The sequence below is a fragment of the Lepisosteus oculatus genome, chromosome 10 (genome assembly GCF_040954835.1).
Source record: "Lepisosteus oculatus isolate fLepOcu1 chromosome 10, fLepOcu1.hap2, whole genome shotgun sequence".
NCBI classification, from domain to species: domain Eukaryota; kingdom Metazoa; phylum Chordata; class Actinopteri; order Semionotiformes; family Lepisosteidae; genus Lepisosteus; species Lepisosteus oculatus.
In genome coordinates this window covers 22,180,026-22,201,187 of record NC_090705.1, presented here as the reverse complement: position 1 = coordinate 22,201,187, position 21,162 = coordinate 22,180,026, and the positions used below count along the sequence as shown (strand labels likewise).

Here is a 21,162-nt window from a genome sequence, read left to right as displayed (position 1 = left end):
CCTGTCAGAGTCTGTGAATCAGCATATCCACTGATGCTACGCACAGAGATGAATTAAGAGAGGACTAATCTGCATCCACCTTCGTATTTTCCTGCCCTAGACCATGTTTCTATAAATGCCTGAGCCTTTCTGAATGTACAGATCTTGTAAGGATTTCTGTTTTAATCTCCTGCCAGAGCTGGGATAAACCACCTGGGCTGTGTTGCAAGGCTTGTTTAAGACAACCCTGCAGATAATGAATGCTTTACTCAGTGACCTCTTCCACAACACACAGTCTCTTTTGAAATACAGAAAGTTGCTGTCACACAGGAGTGCACATGGTTGATGACCATGCATTTTGTTCAGGATCTGAGTTGACAAAACAGGCTTTCAGGGCTCTTCTTTAAGCAGGTGTTACAGGTTGTGTCAAATTCTTAATCCTGAGACAAGCTGGTCACTTTAGGTGAATGATTAAAACTTCAATCAAAATGAAGAACTTGGAAAAGTACTATTCTTTACTTGCCAGTCTTTGTATACATTTTCTTTATACATATATATTTATATATCCTGTATATTCTTTATATATATATATTTCGTTGTATACATTGTCTGTGTATGCTTTGCATATGTATGTGCAGTTTGGTTCCCAGTCCTGATTTAAAAATGTCACAAAATGAGAAGTCAACTTAAACAATACAACTGAGAAAACAGTAAATGAAGAGAACCACACATAGGATATTATGAAGCAATTCTCAGACCTTTAACTATAATAAAACAACATAACAACAGTTTTAGCATCCATCTGATTTTAAACCAACTGAACAGTGTACAGGTCAAGGCATGGCTCACTTTATGAATTATTTGACTAATTTACTATAGAATGAGGAAGAAACTGACCTCGTACTCTGCAAGAGACCTGAAGAAACACGTAATCTTTTATGCAACAAAAATATTGGTGAATGTCAGTGTTTAGATGGTGAAATATTGCTCATTCTTTCATGTTCCTTGCCTGTGCCTGATACAGCACATGTCATTAAGAGCAGATTAACAAGTAGCAACTTGGAGCTTTGATCAAAACTACTACTACTGGAACAAGTAAAAGGCTTATTCCTACACATGCTGATGCAGCTACCCACCTGAACTACTACTTTTACTACCACTGATAATAATAACACATTTTAAAAACAATGATAAAAGATAAAATAGTACAATAAAAAACAAGGGTTTTGATTGCAGTACAAGATACAAGGGGAAGACACAAACTTCAGTTAACTAAAAACCTTTCCGAAGAAGAAGGCTTTGAGTCTGGATCAGAACATGTCTCTCTGATATCCTTGGGGATAGAATTGCAGAGCTCTGGGGCATAGCAAGAGAAGGTCATGTCACCCATAGAATATAAGCAAGCTTGGGGGACAAAAAGGAGACCTGAGTCAGACAATTGAACGTTGAAAGCTGGGTAGTACTTATCAGGCACTGAGGTGCTAAGCCATATAGAGCCCTACAGGTGAGCATACAGTAAGGGTTTTAAAGTCGACACCAAATGATCACTCAGACCATGTGATCTAAACAGCTGACCATGTTAGAACATGTAAATACTGAATAGTAGAGGATCCAGTATTGAGTCCTGAGGAACACCAGATTTATCAAACCCAACATCAGAACTGAAATACCCAAGAAATATAAAGTGTTGGCGATCAGTAAGGTAAGAACTGTACAATTTAAGAGCAATGTCAGAAACTTTTATGTTACATTTTGAATACTGGTCAGTATATTGTCATAGTCCTTTACCATGGAAATGTCAGATTCCCCATGATAACATAAACCGATATAATGATTGCTATGTTTTTTAGGTTTGATTACCACCAAACGGTTCCAACATCACATGCAGATGCTTCATCAAGGAGCTTATTCAGAGCATGTGTAGGCAAAAGGAAAAATATTTGAATTATACTCTGTTTTTCTTAATGCAGCCAGTAATGGCAATATCCATAGCCATGCTGAATCCCATTTAATTAGAAACAAAAAGGTCCATGTTGAGTTTCATCAGCAAATCCAGAGTTTCTCTGCTACACCGAGAATGAAAAATTAAAAGGAAAAAGTATTTAGTGTATACAACTAAGATTTGCATCTTCACACTATGTGGAGAGTAAACAGGTGCATGACCCTTGAAATGCTTTCATTTCACAGGATATTGCTTTACATAAAGGAAGTATCAAAAACAAGTGAAGTTCCATCGTGAATAATGCCAGCTAGAAATGTATTTTGTTGAAGCCTGTATTTTAAAAAAGAAATAAGACTGCTGTATTACACAAAGCTCTCTAAATCAAGTGAAGAAATTCAGAGACCTGGAGGGCCAGTGTGTCTGCAGGGTTTCATTCCAGCTCAGATCTTAACAACATACAGTAACTTATTGTTGGTTTAAAGTGACCAATTTCACAGCTTCTTGAAGAGAGCTAGGAAACCTACAGACACACTGACCCTACAGGACCAGGACTGTCCACCACTACTCTAAAACCTGCTGGTTTCTGCAATTGGTTTTAAAACACTACATAATCATGACTTAAAAGTCTTGTGGTTTGGGTATCTTCTCTTAGGATTGAAGTACAGAGCTTCAGCACATCTCCCTTGTAGTGGTGAGGCTTATTAATAAGAAAGAATTAAGTGTTGCTGAGCTTTCCCAAATGAGGCCCCATCTCTCTGTTCATCTCTGTGGTGCAGCCACAGAGAAGCTATTCATGCAGGCTGATTTAAAGATGTTTTCTTTTGATAAGGGACAGCTCCCAAAGGGGGATGCACTTAGCTAAGCCTGGCTATCATGATCAATGGTCATCCATTGGCACCTATCTGTCTAGGGAGTGCCAGATGGACATCTGGACTGCATTCCTAGGTGTCAGGAGTAAGTGACTCATATCTCACCTTGATCAACCAATCAAGGACTGGTAGGGCAGAGTAACCCATGTGGGACTCTGATGCCCATGGAACTTTCAGCCAATAAACGAGCTGAAGTTCCTCCAGGTAAAAACAGGCAACACAGAGCGCCTGTAGTGGACTTTTCCAGCAGGAGAATTTTGTGGACTTTTCTAAAGGGAATTCAAAGGAGAATTCCAGGGCAGGACAGCCCAGGAGCAGAAGGCTCCCAAGGGCAGGACATTCTCGCAGTGCACCTCCTGACCATCCTGAGACTCAGCCCGGACAACCACGGAACGGCCAGTGTGTCCAAGTGCCAGAACTTTCTTTTGTTCTAAGAGTCTAGAGCGGAGGTTGCCAGAGAGTAACCAGAGGATCCACCCGAGGTTAGCATCAGCAGCAAGCCTCATGAACAGGTCGGAACTGTGGATAGCTGAATCACTATTCAGAACTAGTGCTTCATCAGGAACGAACCGGTCCTCTTCCTGACTTGCTGGGATGCACAACTTTGCTAGTTAAAGCCAACACTAACTAGCTGGTCAGTGAGCATCAGCAGCGCACTGTCGCAAGCAGCACAGCACAGCCTGGCACGGAGCCAGAGAGCCCGCAGGAGATCTAAATCCCCAGAGATTGGATGAGTATTCAACTTGAGAATTGCATTGCATTTCAGCTCGAGAATTCAATTGTTATCCCAACCAGTTGATATCAATTTAATTCCTAAGAGTTATGTAGTTATTTTCAGTATCTAATGTAGAAGTTGTAACCAAGTTCACTTTATGAAACGGTCTAAATGAATGATATACTGAACGTATGTCCTCTTGATATGTATAACACTTCGTAACTGACTGAATATATACTTTTTGTATTCTGATAACCCTCTCGATAAGATCTGTTAGGTTTACATGCATATTTTATGTATTAATAAATGTATCCTCGTGTATTAGTACCTGTGTGTGTGCGTTGTTTGAGTTATATCGCACAGTTGGATTCTAAAGCCATCAAAAGAATCAATTTTGTGATTTACTGCTACAATTAATAATTGTCCCAGTAAATGCCCAAACCCTACAGAACTGGTTCATTCAGAGAGCACACTACACCCTTAATGCTAAAAATATTAGCAAATAGAGAAAATGGCAGCACATCTCAGTAATACCAGATTGCACATGATCCTTGTAATTTCAGAAGTTGATGCCCATTCACCAAATTGTTTGTTTAAAGCACAGCTTTTCTTCACAAATTTTAGAACAAGAAAAACTCCTATCATGTCGCTCTGCTTCTACAATGATCTTCAAACACCTTAGTGTTTTTTCTTGGACATCTCTGTACAGCTTTTGTTAATAATAGAGAACTACTAGACTGTCTTGCTATATCAGTGACTTCTGGCCTCCATTCTACTCCCTTGCCAGCATTACGTACTCAAAGGACCGTATAATCAGGGACTGACAAGGATATACTGTAGCTGCCAAATTGTGCATTGGGTTCATAGGATATATCTAATTCTGTATCGGAAGGAAACACAACAAAAAAGTAAATTAGAAAAACAAGAAAACAAAAACGTTTTATAAGTCTCTCAAGCATTTCATTTCAGAGTGTGACAGAACTGCCTGAACTGGTTACTGTATGTAGACCTGGTGCTGAAGCAAAATCTCTTGGAAACAACTTCATTGCTTAGATCTAAGCACCAGTATTAGATCTAGTTTTCACTTGAATCTCCCGGATGCAGGACAGTATAATTGCAATGTCATTGCATAGATCACAGAAGCTCCACTTGTTTTCACATCCTATTTTCTACTATATATTCACCTCCTCACTCTGTATCTTGACATTGCATAGTCCTACTTTGCCAGCTCAGAACATATGGACAGTTATTCTTTTGAAAGTGATTTTTAATTTAAAAAACAAAACTAACCACACATTGATCTGGAAAGGTTTGTATGCTGGACGCTATTGCATTTGTCTGGCGCTCAAAGGTTGAAAGAAAAGGTTGGCACCAACGTGTGAGGTCAGCGAGGAGATATCTTATGTACTGACCATCTGCCAGAGTGGACTGTCAGTCATCATACCTTCCTACTCTTGTCCTTCTTTCTCCCCTCTCTCTGCTCTTTATCTCTCCCCTGTGAATCAAGCACAAGCAAAAGACAAATGAAACCATTTCCAGTCCTTCTATTTAAAAACTCTCCAGGAGAATAAATGGCTATTGAAGTATCAAATAGCACATCCCTATACACAACCCCAGTCCTGACCTTGTATAAGTATAATCCCCCCATTTTTGTGTTTTGTGCTTCACACGCAAGTTCACAGGAAAGAGACAGACCACAATATTGTTGAGATAGGGAGAAGTAGATGCGCAAGGCTGAAAGTGGGAAAAGAGAGAGTGATTCTAGCCTGGCTGCCTTGTGGTGACTCACTGTCATCTGTCCGACAGTGAGTGGAGCACAGACACTGCTATATCGAGAAGTGTCACACAAGAGCACTTGAGGTTCACAGTCCAGAAGCAAAGGCAGAGAGTCGCAGACTCTGTATGACACAAGAACAGGCTACCAGATAACAGCCATGCTTGTCTATACGTGATCTGACAACTGGAATCAATTTCCTGTCGTTAAACTCTGTTTATTTTTAATTTTTTTTATGCCGTTGTTAATTTTTTTAAATGCCGTTGTTAATGCTGCATGCAGGTTATTTCTGTTCTGTCAAGGCAGCCCGTCTTGAATATATCGGAGCTCTGTGTAAATCTATGAACAGCTAGGTGAGCAATCAGCCTCCTATGTTCTTTGGTGTGAGCAGTATAAAACCCAAGGTATCAACCAGGGACTCCTGTAGAGCCTATAAGACCCTGATGTACACTGACACTCGCAGAAACCTGAAGGAGACAGACTCCCTTGAGACAGGCTTGGTTGTAGCTTGTGATTTAGTCCCTCTGACAGCGCCTATCTCTGGACCTTAGTCAACCTGGGTTTCTTTGTTTGTTCTAGCTGCTTAAATTAATTTGTCTAATTGGTTAAGCCCTGATTCAAATTCTGCATTTAAAATTAGACTCTGAGGCTGGATTGTATTGGGAGGGGAAAAAGGGGTCTCATAGTGACCGAAGTCTGGATTAGCTCTGAACTGTGAGACAGGCACATAAATCTCAAAACTCCTGCACCTTGAAATTGACACCCTATTCATACTCTTTGCAATAACACTGAATCCTAGGTACACCTATTCCTTGTCACTAGGTCAGGGGTCTATCCCTTGTCCAGCAGAGACACAAAGGCTTATCTCAATTACTTAAGTGATCCAATGTTCATACAGCAAAGATCAATGTAATCTGTAGGGACGTACTGCAAAAAACTATGAAATCTCAATGAAAAAAGTAACACAGAAACAGGGTCCACTATTGTTCTAGTTATTGAGAAGTCATGGCTTAAGACTTAGATTCAAGATGGACAGCGGCTACACTTTGCCAAGTCTAAATAATGGTGGTTTTCCAGACCCCCTAAAACTGATTTTTGTTTCTTTTTCACTGGATCTACAGACATTGATTCCTTCTTAGGCAGCCCAATCACTTTTGTTTTGGCTATATTTTACCTGACAGAGGACTCGCAGCTGGCACAGACTGCCATTTGTAGGCCCTTTATTTAGAAGTGCCTGCAGGAGAGTGCAAGGCAGTGTGATGATCCATTCTGACACCTCTTCCTCACCTTTCAAGTACTGTCCTGAGAAGAGACTTGTCTCTGAAAGGGGTTCTCAGAGCTGCCAGATGTACAAACCCTCATCGTACTGTGGCTTGCAGGCACTGTAGAAACAAAGTGAAATTTTAAGCTCAGGCTCGAAGTTTGGGGTGAATGTGCTTTAATATGGGACAGGGAAAGAGTACAGAATGCTGTGATTATAAATACGCATGCAGGAAACAAATCTGTACTGGAGGCAGAAGGAAAAGGACAGAGGCAAGAGTCTGGCTCATTTTCTTCTTCCCAATTAATGAACTTGCACAAATATCTCACACTATTGTTAGGAAGCTTTTTGGGGGATTTCAGAGACATGCAAAGCAGAAAAACAAATGCCCTCTTTGTGTAAGAAACTGTGAAGGCCCATGGATTGACTCTTCCTTAGAAGGCTAGTACCTGAGCACTCCCAAATATAGCACAGGCACGTCAGTGGCTGCCTGAGCTCGATGCCACAGTCTGACAGAAATACTAGTTGAAAGAGATGACAAATAGCAAGTTAATCTAGATGCCTGTACCGATCGTAGCCAAATCTCAAGCCTTCCTATTTTGTTACAACCAGTTTGTTACTTGTTCTATGAGCTATTTCAATTAGTTAAGGAGCTTATTGCCCAATCAACATTGAAATGAATTATGATGTTTATTATTTGACTGCCTCGGACACTTGCAGCATGCAGTGACATCACTGCCTGTGACCCCTTGTTTTCATTGTTGTCTACCAATGCGTAGCCCTGAAAATTGTGGATTGTTCTTCTCTCTGCACGTATAGCACCCCATGCACTCCTAGTGCTTGTAGATATTGGCTTCTTTCTGGTTACAGGTTTCCTACTCATTGAGAGCACTGCTGATAAAATGAACTAACGTCCCAAAAGAGGTGCGGTCCACCGTCTTTTACATTTAAAGATTAACCTTACGCTTGACTGCGTTACACCCTGATGATAGACAAAGCCAGGGCTTTAGATACTCATGTTTGTTTCCCTGCAGTACTGTGGCTTGGTGTTGGCTACTGCAGTACTGAGCTCAGTGCTGATTGCACAGGTCCCGCACTGGTGCAAGTCACTGACCACAATTTACACAACAGGAAGGAGATACTCATGTCTCAACACTTTATTGAATAGTAACAAAAAAAGGACATTTGCATTGAAACGCAATAACAAAAAAAGACAGAATTTTTTGTTTTTTCAAGTGCTTTTTCAACAACAAAAAAAAGGTGGCTTTACAAAGTCACTCTAAGTATTTCTCAGCATTTTCATCATTATCATGGCTGATGACAAGTTAACCATAGAAAGCAGCTCTGCGGGTCCACTTAGAAATAAGACTGAGTTGGTCCTGGAGTCCATGGTTAGAGCCAACAACGAGCTGATTAACAGGTTGTCCACAGATTTCACAGTATGGGACAGCTGAGAGGCAGGACAGGAACAGGTGAGCACCATGCTAACATAAATTATACACAGACCAGGGATAGAAAGCACTGTGAAAGTAGGAAAGCTGCTGTGGTAATTAGCCACACAGTTCTCTGACAATCTGTGACAATCTGCTACATACAAGTGCCTAAGTAGTGGTTTGAATAGTTCTATGTTGTTATAAAAGCTGAAGAGACCTGGGATAATCTGTGGACAACTAAGAGGAACCAATCTTTAATCTGAAGTTTTCATATTTGATGTTTCTTGGTATGGCATAAAAGAAAATGTTTGACTTTTTAATATTGATATGAAAAAAACTGCTCCAATATATTTAATATTTTAATTGGTCTTCTTTTTGTTGTGCCAGTTTGTGCTTGACCAGGAATCTTCTTTCTTAATATTGCGCGTTAGAGTTTTAAAGAAGAATGTTTCCTACTTCTACAGTATGTCTTTACAAGCTGATTTTGAAAAGCAGCAGACCTTTTGCAACATTTTTATGCAATGGCTGCAGAAAAATAGGGCTGCTGGAGGTTCCAGTGTTAATCACTGAGACGTCACCAGTTCCCAGGTCACCGAAAAGTGCATCCTGTCCTGTGTCAGCTCTCACATTCTTTAGCATTTCCATTTTTTTCATGTATTTATCGTCCCACAGAGTTTGGGGCATCTGTCTATCCCTTAACTAGATTGCTGTTTCTGTTACTTGTGGGTGATCTCAGCTCGGGACAAACTGATTTCCAGCCCTCTAAATTCGGAGTTTCATACATTATAAAAACATGTACGTATGTACATCTGATATGCACTGAAGTTCTTGAAACAGCTTTGCCATTGGTCGAAGCTCACATGCTTTAAGATTTCAAGCCTCACAAGACAAGATGAAAAATAAAAATGTTAAAAAAATAGCAAATTCCACCTTGTCCTGGCAAACACAAATTTAACAACAGGAATACAATAATAGAATCATAACAACAATAATAATACTGATAACAAGAAAACTCCCCAAAAAGGGATGAACCAGTGCATTTTTTTTCAACAAACAAAAATCTCTGTTTTTGATTTAAACTACAGAAACATAAAAAATACCTATCAAATGATGCTGCCAGCATGCACACCACCACAGTAGCAAGACATCGCGTAGGTTTCTAGTTTTTTGAGTGCATTTATTTGTTACACAGCAACATAATTATTTACAACAGTACTTGCTGTCTGTACGTACACAGATGTGCGTAGCACACACTGAAGATTATTGTTCAGTTTGACAGGAACATAGCAGCAAAACCCATGCCACCACAACTCACAGAGCAATGGCCGGTCAAGAGACATGTATGTTTTTTAAAAAAGTAATATACCCCCTCCTCCTTCTGCACTTATTCAACAGTCATGGGAGTCTGTTTACGACTACAGAACTCAGAACAAAGCAGAGCCTTTCCTAAGGCAGAACACTGAAATGAATCATGTTGCATGTTTGTAGCTTTAGAGATGGCAGCAATATCCTACTGTGTAGCTTTGTGATCCATTTCAGAGTTTATGAGCTACAGGCTCCAGTGAAAACTAACCGGCTCAAGCAAAACAAAGCAGACACATTTTACAGCTATTCCAGCTATAAAAATAAGTTAATGAACATGAAATACCCAGCACTTGGAGCCTGCAGCTCATAAACCAAAAACTGACACAGACTGCTACAAAAGATGCCCTGTGTGATCTTGAAACGTGTACCATGTTGCAGGAGTAGAAGAAGAGAAAACAAAAATGAACGGATTCATTTTTAAGGCTCCAAACCAGAGAATGACCACATCTACCCGAAAGTCTACAAAACCAAACACAAAAAAAAACAGATGTCATAGATGTATCAACACTGTAAGACAGAGATCTTTCCCAGTGTACCTCAGGCAACACACAGCTTTGACTCCTTCAGTGCAAGTACCGTTGCAGCTCCTGGTGTAGAGACCTTCATGAAACTGATGTACCAGAGTCCAATTATTTAAATCAGTCTCTCAAAACAATAAATAATTCCATATGATTTAGAAAACAGAAGACCTTATTTTTTGAGGTTTTGAGGTTATGTTGTTTCACTATGCTGGGACCAGTTGGAGGGGAGTGTCGCCTGTGTGCGGAAGAGTTATTGGAAGCACCTGGGCCCAGCTACAGTCTGCCAATTCCCTACTCCCCACCCACCCCCCACCCCACACACACAGCCTACTGGGAGCCCAGCCTGCTGCTTCCTTGTCTCTGTGCCTCAGTGAACATGCAGCCCCCACAGAAACAAACACTCTCCTTCAATGTCATTTGCACCACTACTCTTGTGATATACATGTAAGGGTAAGATCCAAAAACTGAAAATCAAATGGCATCATTAAATCTTGTAATATTGCACCACACATCATTACTACGCCCTGGGATGTCTGGGAGAACAGGATGCTTGACAACAAGAGGGGCATTTGGGGCATCCCCATGAATCAGTACATTATATAAGCTGTAATAACTCTTGCCACATTTAAATATCTAGGTCCTGAATACTGCCTGTGGTTCTAAATGATATGTAAATTTTGTCTTTTTGTGCTGAATCATGCAGATTACAAATATAAAAGTCAAAGGGATGGCACCGTCTGTCCTCGACAAAAGCAGGCAATGTCAGAGCCACTGCACCAGGATGCTGGGAGAGCATCAGTCTGCAGTACGGTAAAAGGTCAGGGATAAGAAAAGGCCATTCAGCCCCAGGCAGGCTGTTTTCTGCCTCGTGTGAGAGCTGCCTGTATTTGTGAGGAGCCCCCCTGCCCATGACACTGAAAGGTCCCAGTGTATCGGCAATGACATCACTCAGGAACCCAGTGCACCAGCTTTTCTACTGTACTGAATGAGCCAGGAAGAGCCATTGTGCCCCCCAGTTTCTCTCCTTGCTTCATCCCTGCCATGGTCCTAGGAAAAAAACAGTAATAGGAAGTTACTGCCCAAAAAGCATTTATAAGGACTTTTCAAGGCTTCAGTTAGAAAGCTGAATCCCTCATTCCTCTTGTTTCTCTTTTACTCTGTCCTTGGACCTTGGACCTTGACAGGATTATTATTGGTGCCTTTGAGTAATACAGTCCTTCACCTACAGTACAGCTGTTCCCTTCCAGATGCCAAGCCGCAGTGGGATTACGGCATTAGGCAGACATGTGCGAACCTGGACTCCTCCTGCCCTGGCTGTCAGCTACTATCCCAAGCCCCAAAACTCCACAGAGCAAGTCTCATCCTCTGCTGCCAGTGAAGTGTGTTCAAAACCAGTCCTCCTGTACAATGCTATTGTAACAGATAACGGTCCCCATTCTGCGAAAGGTACTGTGAATATATACAAGAGAAATAGCATTTAATGTTATGCATCCTGCAATTTTGTGCAACTTTGCAGCATTAGCATAAAAGAGCACAAGAGTCCCTTTATTTTGTCCCTTCAGAAATACATATAAGACTAGCTAATGATTTGGCTACACTCTGCAAATCTTTTTTCATCTAAATGGGTCAATAAGTGGGCTTGTTTCACTTGATCACATGATTCAGTTTAAAAGGCTTACAGTGTGAACAAGCAAAGGTTTCATGATTTCAGCAGAAGGAGACAAAAAGGCATTTTACAGCATGAGTGGTCTGTGGTCCAGAGAGGATGACAGAGGACAGGAGGTGACCTAACTGTTTCATTGGAAGTGTCTGTTCACATCCCTGATGTTAACCCGTCACGTCCCTGCAATCAAACCACCTTCACCCATAGTGCCACAGACCATATTAAACTACAAACACAAGATGCATCTCTTCAGGACAGAACTTAGGTCCTCACAGCACTCCTTCTGCCCCTGCTGAGGACACCCGGATCGTCATGGAAACCTTCAGCAGTCAGCGATATGTACACAAATCTAAGCACGTGCACAAATCTGATTTCCTTCATGGCAGAAGGACATGGGGCACAGCTGGGAAGCTCACATGACTCACAGAGGGGACAGCAGTTATAATAATTTGGTGGAAAAAAATGCAAATCTCATAGGAAGAACAAGCCCATAAACAACTTAGTAGTAGCCGAGATACATCTGCTGTCTGTCTGTATGCTGTGTCCGTGTATTCATGCATTTGTAGTGCAGATGCTAATTAACACATTGCAGAATTTAAAGTAATAAATGTAGAAATCTTTTTCAACATATTTCTCCACTTACATCAGGTCTAATCCATTGCTGTGTGCTGAGGCACTATTTACCAACATGATCACAAAGATTGCAGTTCAGGCTGACTCACACAGATGGGGCCCAGATTGACTTCATTCCTATTCTGCCTTGAAGGGAAGAAGAACATGTGAAGGGACATGCCATGTTTTGCTGCAAGGCAAGCTAAAGGGGGGGGGGTTCAGAAATGTGATTGATCCTTAATCAATCAGCAGCACATTGATGAAAATATAGGGATTCTAGATGTAAAATAAAGGTGGTGGCTCCAGCACAGCCTGTGGGAGTGATTGATAAGAGCTTTAATAAACAAAAAGCTGAACACAACTCCCACTGAAAGCTTTTTCTTCTTTACAGCTTTCTAGAGTGATGGGTTATATTGTTCCTAGGTCAGTTCCCCTTGGTTCGGTTATCATTTCCACTGTTCTTAGTTTTCATGAATCACATTGTCATGAGCTTCAGAGTACTAGTATTCCTTCCTTTAAACCCATATTAAGTGATTCTGTCTTGATTTACAGATTTCAAGGCATACAAGTATCTAACAAATTGTATTTACAATAAGGAGTAACATGAACAGATTCAGCACAGTGTCACCTCTATACTGTATAACAGAACAATAAAGTAAAGATTGTTACTAAAAGAGACTAAGGCTCTCTACGCTGACTTTTGGAAAAATAAACTTGAACACATCACCGCCACCAAAGTGAAGTAACAATTTTCCAAATAGCTGTATGTCAAAGGATTTTTCCTGCTCGGAAGAGGAGGAAAATTCAACAGGTAACTGAAAAAAGATTTGAATTATTCTCCAATCGGGAAACAGTTTTTAGATTCCTGTCATAAAATGTTGTATTCTCTTATTGAATGACATGTGACTTCACAGAAACTGTACAGGCGTGGAAATTAAGAATGCTGCTCAGAGTTGAGGACTACTCGGTACCAATAGATAATCGATCTCGGAGAGAGGAACAGACAAGTTATGTCTTTTACAAAGTTCACTCTTTTCTTCAAGTACTGTCAGGTCTTTTATAGATTTTGTACACATGACCAATGGAGGTAGTGATCCTTGCCAACTGGGCATGTGCACAACAGTGAGCCAACCCCTTTCCCAGCGAGCACTTCCAGGTAATGTCTTCTAATTTGAATGCGGGAGAGAGCAGCCTGTAGCTGTCTTCCTATCTGAGTTAGTCTCGCCAACCCAGAGCTACTGCTCCAAAATTCTCTTTTTTACTTAGTAATTACCAGCCCGGCTGAGATCTTTTAAACTGAAGGGAAACCACATTAACATGCTGTCGCTTATGAAATTACATGGAGATATCTGGAAAGAGGGAAGCGCAGGGTGGCTGGATTTTTTAGGTTTTAATACCAGGTATAGTCCAGGCTCCTTTTATACTAATACATAGTGCAAGCCCAGCCCATTATTCCTAATTTATGTGAGATGGTGCATAACAGTGAGTGGGCTAGACCCAGGGAGACATTTAAGAAACAAACATATATATATATACTTTTTGGATGCAATAATCAGCAGCAGACACAAGTGTCTGAATGCCCAGGTCTACAGACGATGGAATGATTAGAAAACAACCAAATCAAGTGCTTTTACCAACTAGATGACTGACCAGCAACCCTGGGTTGCCTCGATCTGTCCTCCGTGCTCTCAGAGGAATCCTGGAGCAGCTGTGCAAGACTGGGAGAGGCCCTGTGAGATGAGGAGATGTGGGATGAAGAGGTGGGAGGCAGCGTTCCCCCTCTCACCGATCCAGCACCCGGCTGTAGTCCTCGCGGCTGCCCTCGCTCTTTAGGTCCGCAAACACCTGTGTAAAGAAATGTGGGTCGGCGTTGATGCGCAGCATCTTCGCGCTCATGGTGTCGATGATGCGCAGGCAGCGGTCCCAGAAGGCCTCCTTGCCCGTCTCGACGAGGAAGGGCTTGAGCGGGTAGGAGATCTCGTTGCCCATGTAGGAGTAGGACAGGTAGAGGCAGGTGAGCAGCGTGGCTTGCAGCTCGTGCTCGGAGGCCACAAGGTCTCCGTCGATGACGTCGCGGCACAGCAAGTAGACAAACACCACGTTGGCCGGCGTGACGAAGGCCTGGTCCTGCCAGCCCTGCAGGAGCAGCGAGCGGTCCACGCTGCGCAGCCAGAGGATGGGGTCTGTCGGCGACAGGTGCTTCAGCCGGTAACAGCGGCCGCACAGGAACTCGCCCAGGCACTTGAGCAGCTCGCTGGTGGAGGCCTGGACGATCACGCGCTTGGGTGAGCCCCCTGAAGGGTAGCCGGATGACACCTTCTTGATGGAGGAGAGCTGGGGTTTCCCATGGGTGCCTGTCAACGGCGCCAGGGGCTGTCCCTCGTAGCTGGATAGGTTGGCACAAGACAGCGACTTCTTGACATTCTCGTGGTTGAGGTTGGCGACATCCTTCTGGTAATTGTTGTTGTTGTTCAGGGCACCGCCCCCACCTGGGACCCCAGCTTTTTTGGAGCCCCGTTTCTTCGTGGAGGCGACCAGGCGTTTCCAGGTGAGTGCAGGCAGGAACATGGAGTGGCGTTTGATGCTCCGCTCCTTCTGCACACTCAGTGACTTGTTGCCTGCCAGGCTGGGATAGTGGCTGAGCGACCCTGGCCCATCATCATAGAAACCAGCCTTCCTGGACCCCGGAGACAGTGACAACACTGTACCCATGGTTACACCGAGTCCCCTTCGAGTTTGTACCACTTAGTATGTTCAGTTTAACGAACAGAAATAAAGTTAGAGCCAGCGTTCTCGGTAGTCTTCTTTAAGAACAGAAGAAGCAGCAAAAAAGGTTTGTTGCTTCCACAAAATAAATAAAGGGATAAAGAATCTCTCTTATCCTCAGCATGAGGAATGCTCAGTTCTTCTGGTTAATTCATTGCCTTTCCCAGATGATTCCCGGGAGTAGAACACAGGGCAGGCTTCTCTGTAATGAATAAGGACATGGATATAGTCAGCACCAGGGTCTGCGTACACGATAATGTCTGCTAAATATCTCGAATGAGAAGAGGCAAATCATAAGGTCTGAATGAAAATAAGGTGATAGTTGCAGTTACCAGCGGTTCCTCTGGCGATAACTGATCAGGCTAGCAACGCGGGGACCTACCCTCCCTAACCTTCCGCCCCGATTGTACCAGACACAGCCTCTCTTACAGGTCACACAGCACAACACTACAACACTGTCATTGCTCGGGCCCAGCAGGACAACAGAACAACACACCGCCAGCCACGAGCACAGACTGGACCCCACTGCGCAAGAGGCACGCTACTAAGCAACAGATTGCGAGAGGACAAAAAAAAAGCTATTTCATCACACCGTTCTGTACATGAACCTAAGTTCTCTTGCACCCTTGTGGTTGGTTTTTCGTGCATTAGCAGCAACATAGCTGGCGCAATCAAAGACGTGCACAACCGAATTTTAGATCCTTGAAAATATCTGCAACCAAAGCAGCAATGAAAACAAGAAATCGCTCACCTGTGAAAGACGGAGAGCTCAGGTGGAGAGCAAGGGCTGGAGAGACCAGTGTTCTGGTTTGCCGACTCCCCTCTGCGTTGGGAGTTAAAAACCACAAAGACGATTCATCGTATCAACTCGAACAGGGCTTTTTTTCCCCGCACGAAATCAATAAACGAGAATCATCTGAGCCTAGTTGGCACCCTGCGCGCAGCACGCAAGTCCCCGGTCACCTAACCGCCTCCCCTCTCTGAAGCCGATTTTCTCCTCTTATTTGCTGATTGTACTCGTGTTTTTCTCATTCGTTGCTTTGAATAAAAAAGACCGAGGTTAACTCAGCAGATCCTCGTTGTTCTTCCTCCTATTCCACACAAAAAAATCGCTGCGCGTAGACTCAAACCCGTACGGTGCAAATATTGCGCCAGGTCGCCTGAGAAATCAGTGAAATAAATTCTGAAAAAATAATAACGTTTTAAAAAACACAAACTTTAAATTACTTAAAAGGAAAAGAAAATCTCCCGAAATGTTTCAGTCGCCTTTGCTTGCAGTTGCAAAGAGCATTTTCTTGTATTGTATTTATTGGCGAGCCTGGCAGAGCCCAGCTCAGTGTGGGCTCTCGCCGAAAGACTGCGGTGGCGACTGGGCAGGGTGACTCGCTGCAGAGTCCTGTCTCTGCCGATCTTAAAAGCACCATCTGATGTGTTCAAGCACTGGAGAAATTAGGACAATCTCTTTCCCTCCACTGAGCACACTGCGCTCCGCAGCTAATCAGACTGTTCCTTCTGACAACCAGACTCCTCCTCGCCCCGGCGTCTCAGCTGCTCAGCCTCGCCGGCCGCAGCTTCGTGTGACCTCACACACGCGGACACTTTGCGATGTGGGAAACTGAGGCAGAGAGGGACGCTGCAGATGCGAGCTGAAAAAAAGCAGAGCCTTGTGCACGCCTATCTGACAAACACTAGACGCTGTTAGAAAACACAACCGCTTCAGTGAATAAACTGGTGCGATTGCTGCATTGACTGTGCCGGGGGAAAAAAGAGACTGCATTTCCGATACAGCTCATGTGCTCACGGTGTGAGACGCACAACGTGCAATAATGTGATTGTGCATGCACTAGTCAACATCCCACGAATTCTGGTGAACATCAAATGTCTTAAAACCATACTGTTTTGTGGGCCGGTTCTCCAGCAATTATTAGTAGCATTTATCTAAAGTGGTTTATTTACCGTGTTCCATATACTGTAGGAAGTGAATTCACAACCTCCTATTTGAAGAAACATATCTAAAATGTATTATTTTGTATCTTAAAAGATAAAATGATATGTCGACAAAATGTTTAATGTTCCCAAAAAATCTTCCATCTGGTTATTTAACAGTAGTGTATTCAGAATTATGTTAACTGTGATTTTGTTTATTCCTGTATATTTCTTGAAATATGTTCTAGATTTTTATAGTATGTAACATATATGCTTAAGATATTTAATAGTAAAATACATTAATTTTAAATTAAGTTGTAAAATACTGTCATATTTCTGGAAAATATATTTCAGCATCTGGGAATATACGGTCATATACTGTAAAAATATTTAATTTTACATTAAATTCCACTACAATGCATTCTCTACTACAACAAAAGGAAAGGCGACTGCATGAAACCATGTGGACCAGTCCTGTTTCATGGTGATATGGAAACAAACACATTTTGTTCTTGAAAAGTTGTTTTGTGGTACTTTACAAATCTGTTAAGAAACAATAGAGCACAGTTTTGGGAGCCTATCTAGAGCAGAGTTAAAAATTAGAGAAAGGAAAAGGAATTTGCTCTGGAGCAAAAAGCTCTCCCATTCATTCTGTGAAGTTATTCTCTCCTTTTGCAGACAGGAACTGGACTGGAACTATAGGCTGATGTGTGCCTCAGTGGGGGAGGGGATCTTGTATAGGTAAAGTAAGGCTCTGGACTCGTGATTGGTGGGTTGTGGGTTCGAGTCCCTGCTGCAGACACTGCTGTTGTACCCTGCAAGAGGTACTTTACTCCAGCTGGGACTGTTGTTTGCTGAGGGTCAACTCTGTGATGGATTAGCATACTATCCGGGGTATTTAAAAGTCCCATCAAGAGGAAGGTTAAACTCTCAAATAACTCCATGGAAATGAAGCTAAGTATTGGACCGTTGGATGATTTTTGCTTGAATACAGATCTACCTGTCACACTCTCCCTAACAATGTGTTATTTGTCATGGTAGAAAAGAAACATAATTCTACAGTACATCGTGCAGCATCCAGATTAAGTACCCACCTAATGGTAAAGATAAAGAATCTGCTGAGGCTGCTTTTTATTCCATTACAGTTTTCAGATACTTAATCGATCCAAACCCACATGATGAACTAAAGCAGCAAAAGGATGTTTGCAGGTCTGAAAACGTTTTTGGAGAGACTTATTACAATCTGCAGGACTGCTGGCCTTCATGACAAACCTCACTATAGGTGGAGGGTCAGAATGTCACAGCACAGGATAAGAAATACCCATTGTAGAGGAATTTTTTTAGAGTATCCATACAATCTTGAGTGGAGAGAGAGAGACATTCCAATGATCTGAATCTCTGTATTCCTTATTGGTGTGTTGGTGGAGATAACAGGACACAGTGCTTCTCAAGTAGTTCCACACTGAGAACAGCAGGTGCAGTCCTACAGCTCAAATGGTAAAGTACATGTGGTTTTGGATGGAGATCGTTATGGTGGCACTTGAAAGGAAAAAAGAAAGGAAGAAACGCAGTTTCTCTTTTTTTTTCAGAAACGTGTATGTCCAGAACAACTAACTGTTCAACAGAACCCCACATTCATTCAACCATAGATTTATTTCCACTGGCTCCTCCCTCACAGAACAATAGTAGAGTTGCGCATTTTTTATGCCTTACCTGCTTTTTTAGGAGGCAGGGGAATCCACTGAAGAACGAATGAGCAGCTGCAATATTCAAAATAGACACCAACTAATCCGGAGTTCACAAGAAATAGCCACACTCAGGAATTAAAAGTAATGAAAATGTTATTTGAGTGTTTAGCTACAATAAATTTGGTTTAACCCTCTTGGCTGTGGCCCAGCTCTTGCTCACAGGACACTGCTCACTGGGTAATTGAAGATGAGGGGGAGGAGGGTTACAAAAGTCAAATGTAAAGGAGAAAAAATCTTATGTGCATTATCAATAATTTTTTTTTAAACTGAGATTTTGACAATGATTATAATTTAGGACCATTGAGACTTGGCTGCTGTCATCTCTCCCAAACGTTCATTATAAACTCCATTTCAGGTTGGTAACCAGTGAATGAACCAGTAATAAGCTCAAGCCTGAGTAGGATCTGCACATCTCCAGTGAGTAGAGTGGCCTCTCACCATGTGGATGGAGAGATGTTGCCCATGGCTACTCAGTGAGGTTCTGACCCAGGCTGGGGATTTCTTGCGGATGCAGTTTGTTGTTCACAAGGGAATTATCAGCTTAAAGCCCCTGATCCCCTGGTTGTCGTCAACAGGAATCTCCTCAGTCTGCAGACTTGGGTTGTGAGTCTGAGTTCACAATCCTGTTAATTTATTAGCAACATTAGAATTAAAAAAATAATGACAAGAAGAGGCCAATCTGCCACATCTGACTTTACATTTGTTTTATGTTCTGTGTGTTTCTACCATGCTGTCTTATGGTATGACCTTGTGCAAAGCCTCTCTAGTGCTTTCATGTTAAAATCCTTCATTAAATTAATTCAGAGGTGCTCTCTGCTCTCAGAAAAGCAAAATCTCTAAGCATATTCCCATATTTTTGCTGACATTTGTGTTTCCGATGGGAGCAGTGGGAGCACAGACAGGCCTGGGATATAAATGATGATGTCATCTGGGTTGGACAGCTGACCCATTTGGCTCAGGGAGATGGGAATTCATTGAGTCAGACCGAATGGATAGAAGTTTATTCTTTTATGATACTTAAAGGTTAATAATGTCATAAGATAAAAGTACAATACAGGTCAGGAATTCTATGAAAGCTTTCTGTTAGCTCTCCATTACTCATTTAAATGTGAAATGTAATAAATAAAAATTAAAAAAAGGTGGGATCAGCGTCCACCGGCCACAATCAAAAATTGTATTTGGAGTTTAAATACTAGAGAATGGAGATATGGAGGAGATTTGTCACTGTCCGATCATTTAAACCATTGGAAAGTGCCTTGGAATGAAATCCATTATAATTTAGTGAGTGTCCCTGGTAATGAACTCTACAGATTTACAGTAGCATCTGACTTCCCGTCTCAACAGTCTCAGAAGGGCATAGAGAAGCAGCTCACTCTTCTTATTTATCATTGCTTAAGCATCACAAGGCCAGGATTGATACATATTACACAGTCTGCTCTTTTACCTGTACATAGTTGTGAATTTCAACACGGTGCTTCATCTAACCCACAGAAGTGTGACACTGTCAACGATCCAAGTGGTGACTTGACTTTGTCAAGTACTTTGGTGCTCACTATCAAAAACAGTAATGTAGGAAACAGAATTTGATTGATTCAACATGATCCTAGCCAGCAACACGACTCCACCAGCTGTTAGCTGGAAACACATTTACCAAAAGTGAATTTATGATGCTTTACTTTATTTATGGTGGTATCTCCCTCCAGTGATTTTTGGTTTTAACTGTTTAAATTCTAGCAATGTACAATGACATGGGTGTATTCAGTATTTTAGCAAAATGCTATTTTTCCTCTGTCACCTCTAATATGCAAAACAGCAATTGTGATTAATGTGAATCATTAAGTTCCCGTTGCTTCAATTAAGTAAGACCTAGGCAAATACCTACAGTATCCTGATGCAAACTGATGTTTTGTTTTAATTTCTGGAAATTATACCTCTTGTAGTTTTCTATTAAATTGCTTAATGATCCAAGCCCCCACGTCTGTAAATAACAGAACATTAATGAAGGTAATATACTATATTTATTCATTATTGTCATGTTCTTTGTCATGCTTCTTGTTTGCCCCTGGATAAATTTGACTGTAATTCAGTTCCTTCAGACTGTCTCTTAGGGTCTCTATTACTGTAGAGTAACTAGGGTATGCTCTAAGTCTGGTATTTATAACTGTTTGTATAACTCTGTATCTGTGGGAAGCTAGCCTTGCTCTGGTGCATTATCCCTGCTTATAAGATTTTTTTCAATTCATCTGATACTTAGGAGACATATGACTTGCTGGAGACGTCTTTTTATATTTTCTGCTATGGTCGCAGAGCCAGATGGGCAATGCCCTATCAGTATGATCCTGAATCTGAGGACACAGGTCACTGGTCCCTGCATTCAGGGATGAAGTGTCCAGATGTTAGGGTCCTTCGTTATAGCCTCTCCTCATGACGGTCTACAGAGCTGTGAGCACTGCAATCATTGCTGCTTGTTAGCACCTGTCTACACCCACACACCACTCATCTTTATTGTTCACAGCGCAACAACTCAGCTATTTATAGTCCTGCGCTCAGGAGCGAAGCTCCACAGTTTTGCTTTTGATATTCTTTGC

At 42.0% G+C, this 21,162-nt stretch overlaps 1 protein-coding gene across 5 annotated transcripts; it reads right to left on the bottom strand.

Moving 5' to 3' along the window:
• Positions 1-4,913: 4,913 nt before the first annotated feature.
• Positions 4,914-16,646, bottom strand: LOC102684742 (cyclin-dependent kinase 5 activator 1). Of its 5 annotated transcripts, XR_001479559.2 has the most exons (4): positions 15,652-16,646; positions 13,769-15,102; positions 6,567-6,661; positions 4,914-5,000 (listed from the first exon to the last, which is right to left on the bottom strand). XR_001479559.2 is itself a non-coding variant. In XM_015357298.2 (2 exons), the coding sequence occupies exon 2, from the start codon at positions 14,844-14,846 to the stop codon at positions 13,917-13,919; it is 930 nt and encodes a 309-aa protein (XP_015212784.2). In that variant the 5' UTR covers positions 14,847-15,102; positions 15,652-16,646; the 3' UTR covers positions 7,683-13,916. The 5 variants fall into 5 exon arrangements, 1 of the variants encoding a protein (XP_015212784.2); XR_001479557.2 differs by lacking the exons at positions 4,914-5,000; positions 6,567-6,661 and adding an exon at positions 7,683-10,906 and having other exon boundaries at positions 12,166-15,102; XR_001479556.2 differs by lacking the exons at positions 4,914-5,000; positions 6,567-6,661 and adding an exon at positions 7,683-12,281.
• Positions 16,647-21,162: the final 4,516 nt, after the last annotated feature.

Excerpts from the sequence above, each read along its gene's own strand:
- LOC102684742 (XM_015357298.2), bottom strand. The coding sequence starts at position 14,846 with ATGGGTACAGTGTTGTCACTGTCTCCGGGGTCCAGGAAGGCTGGTTTC.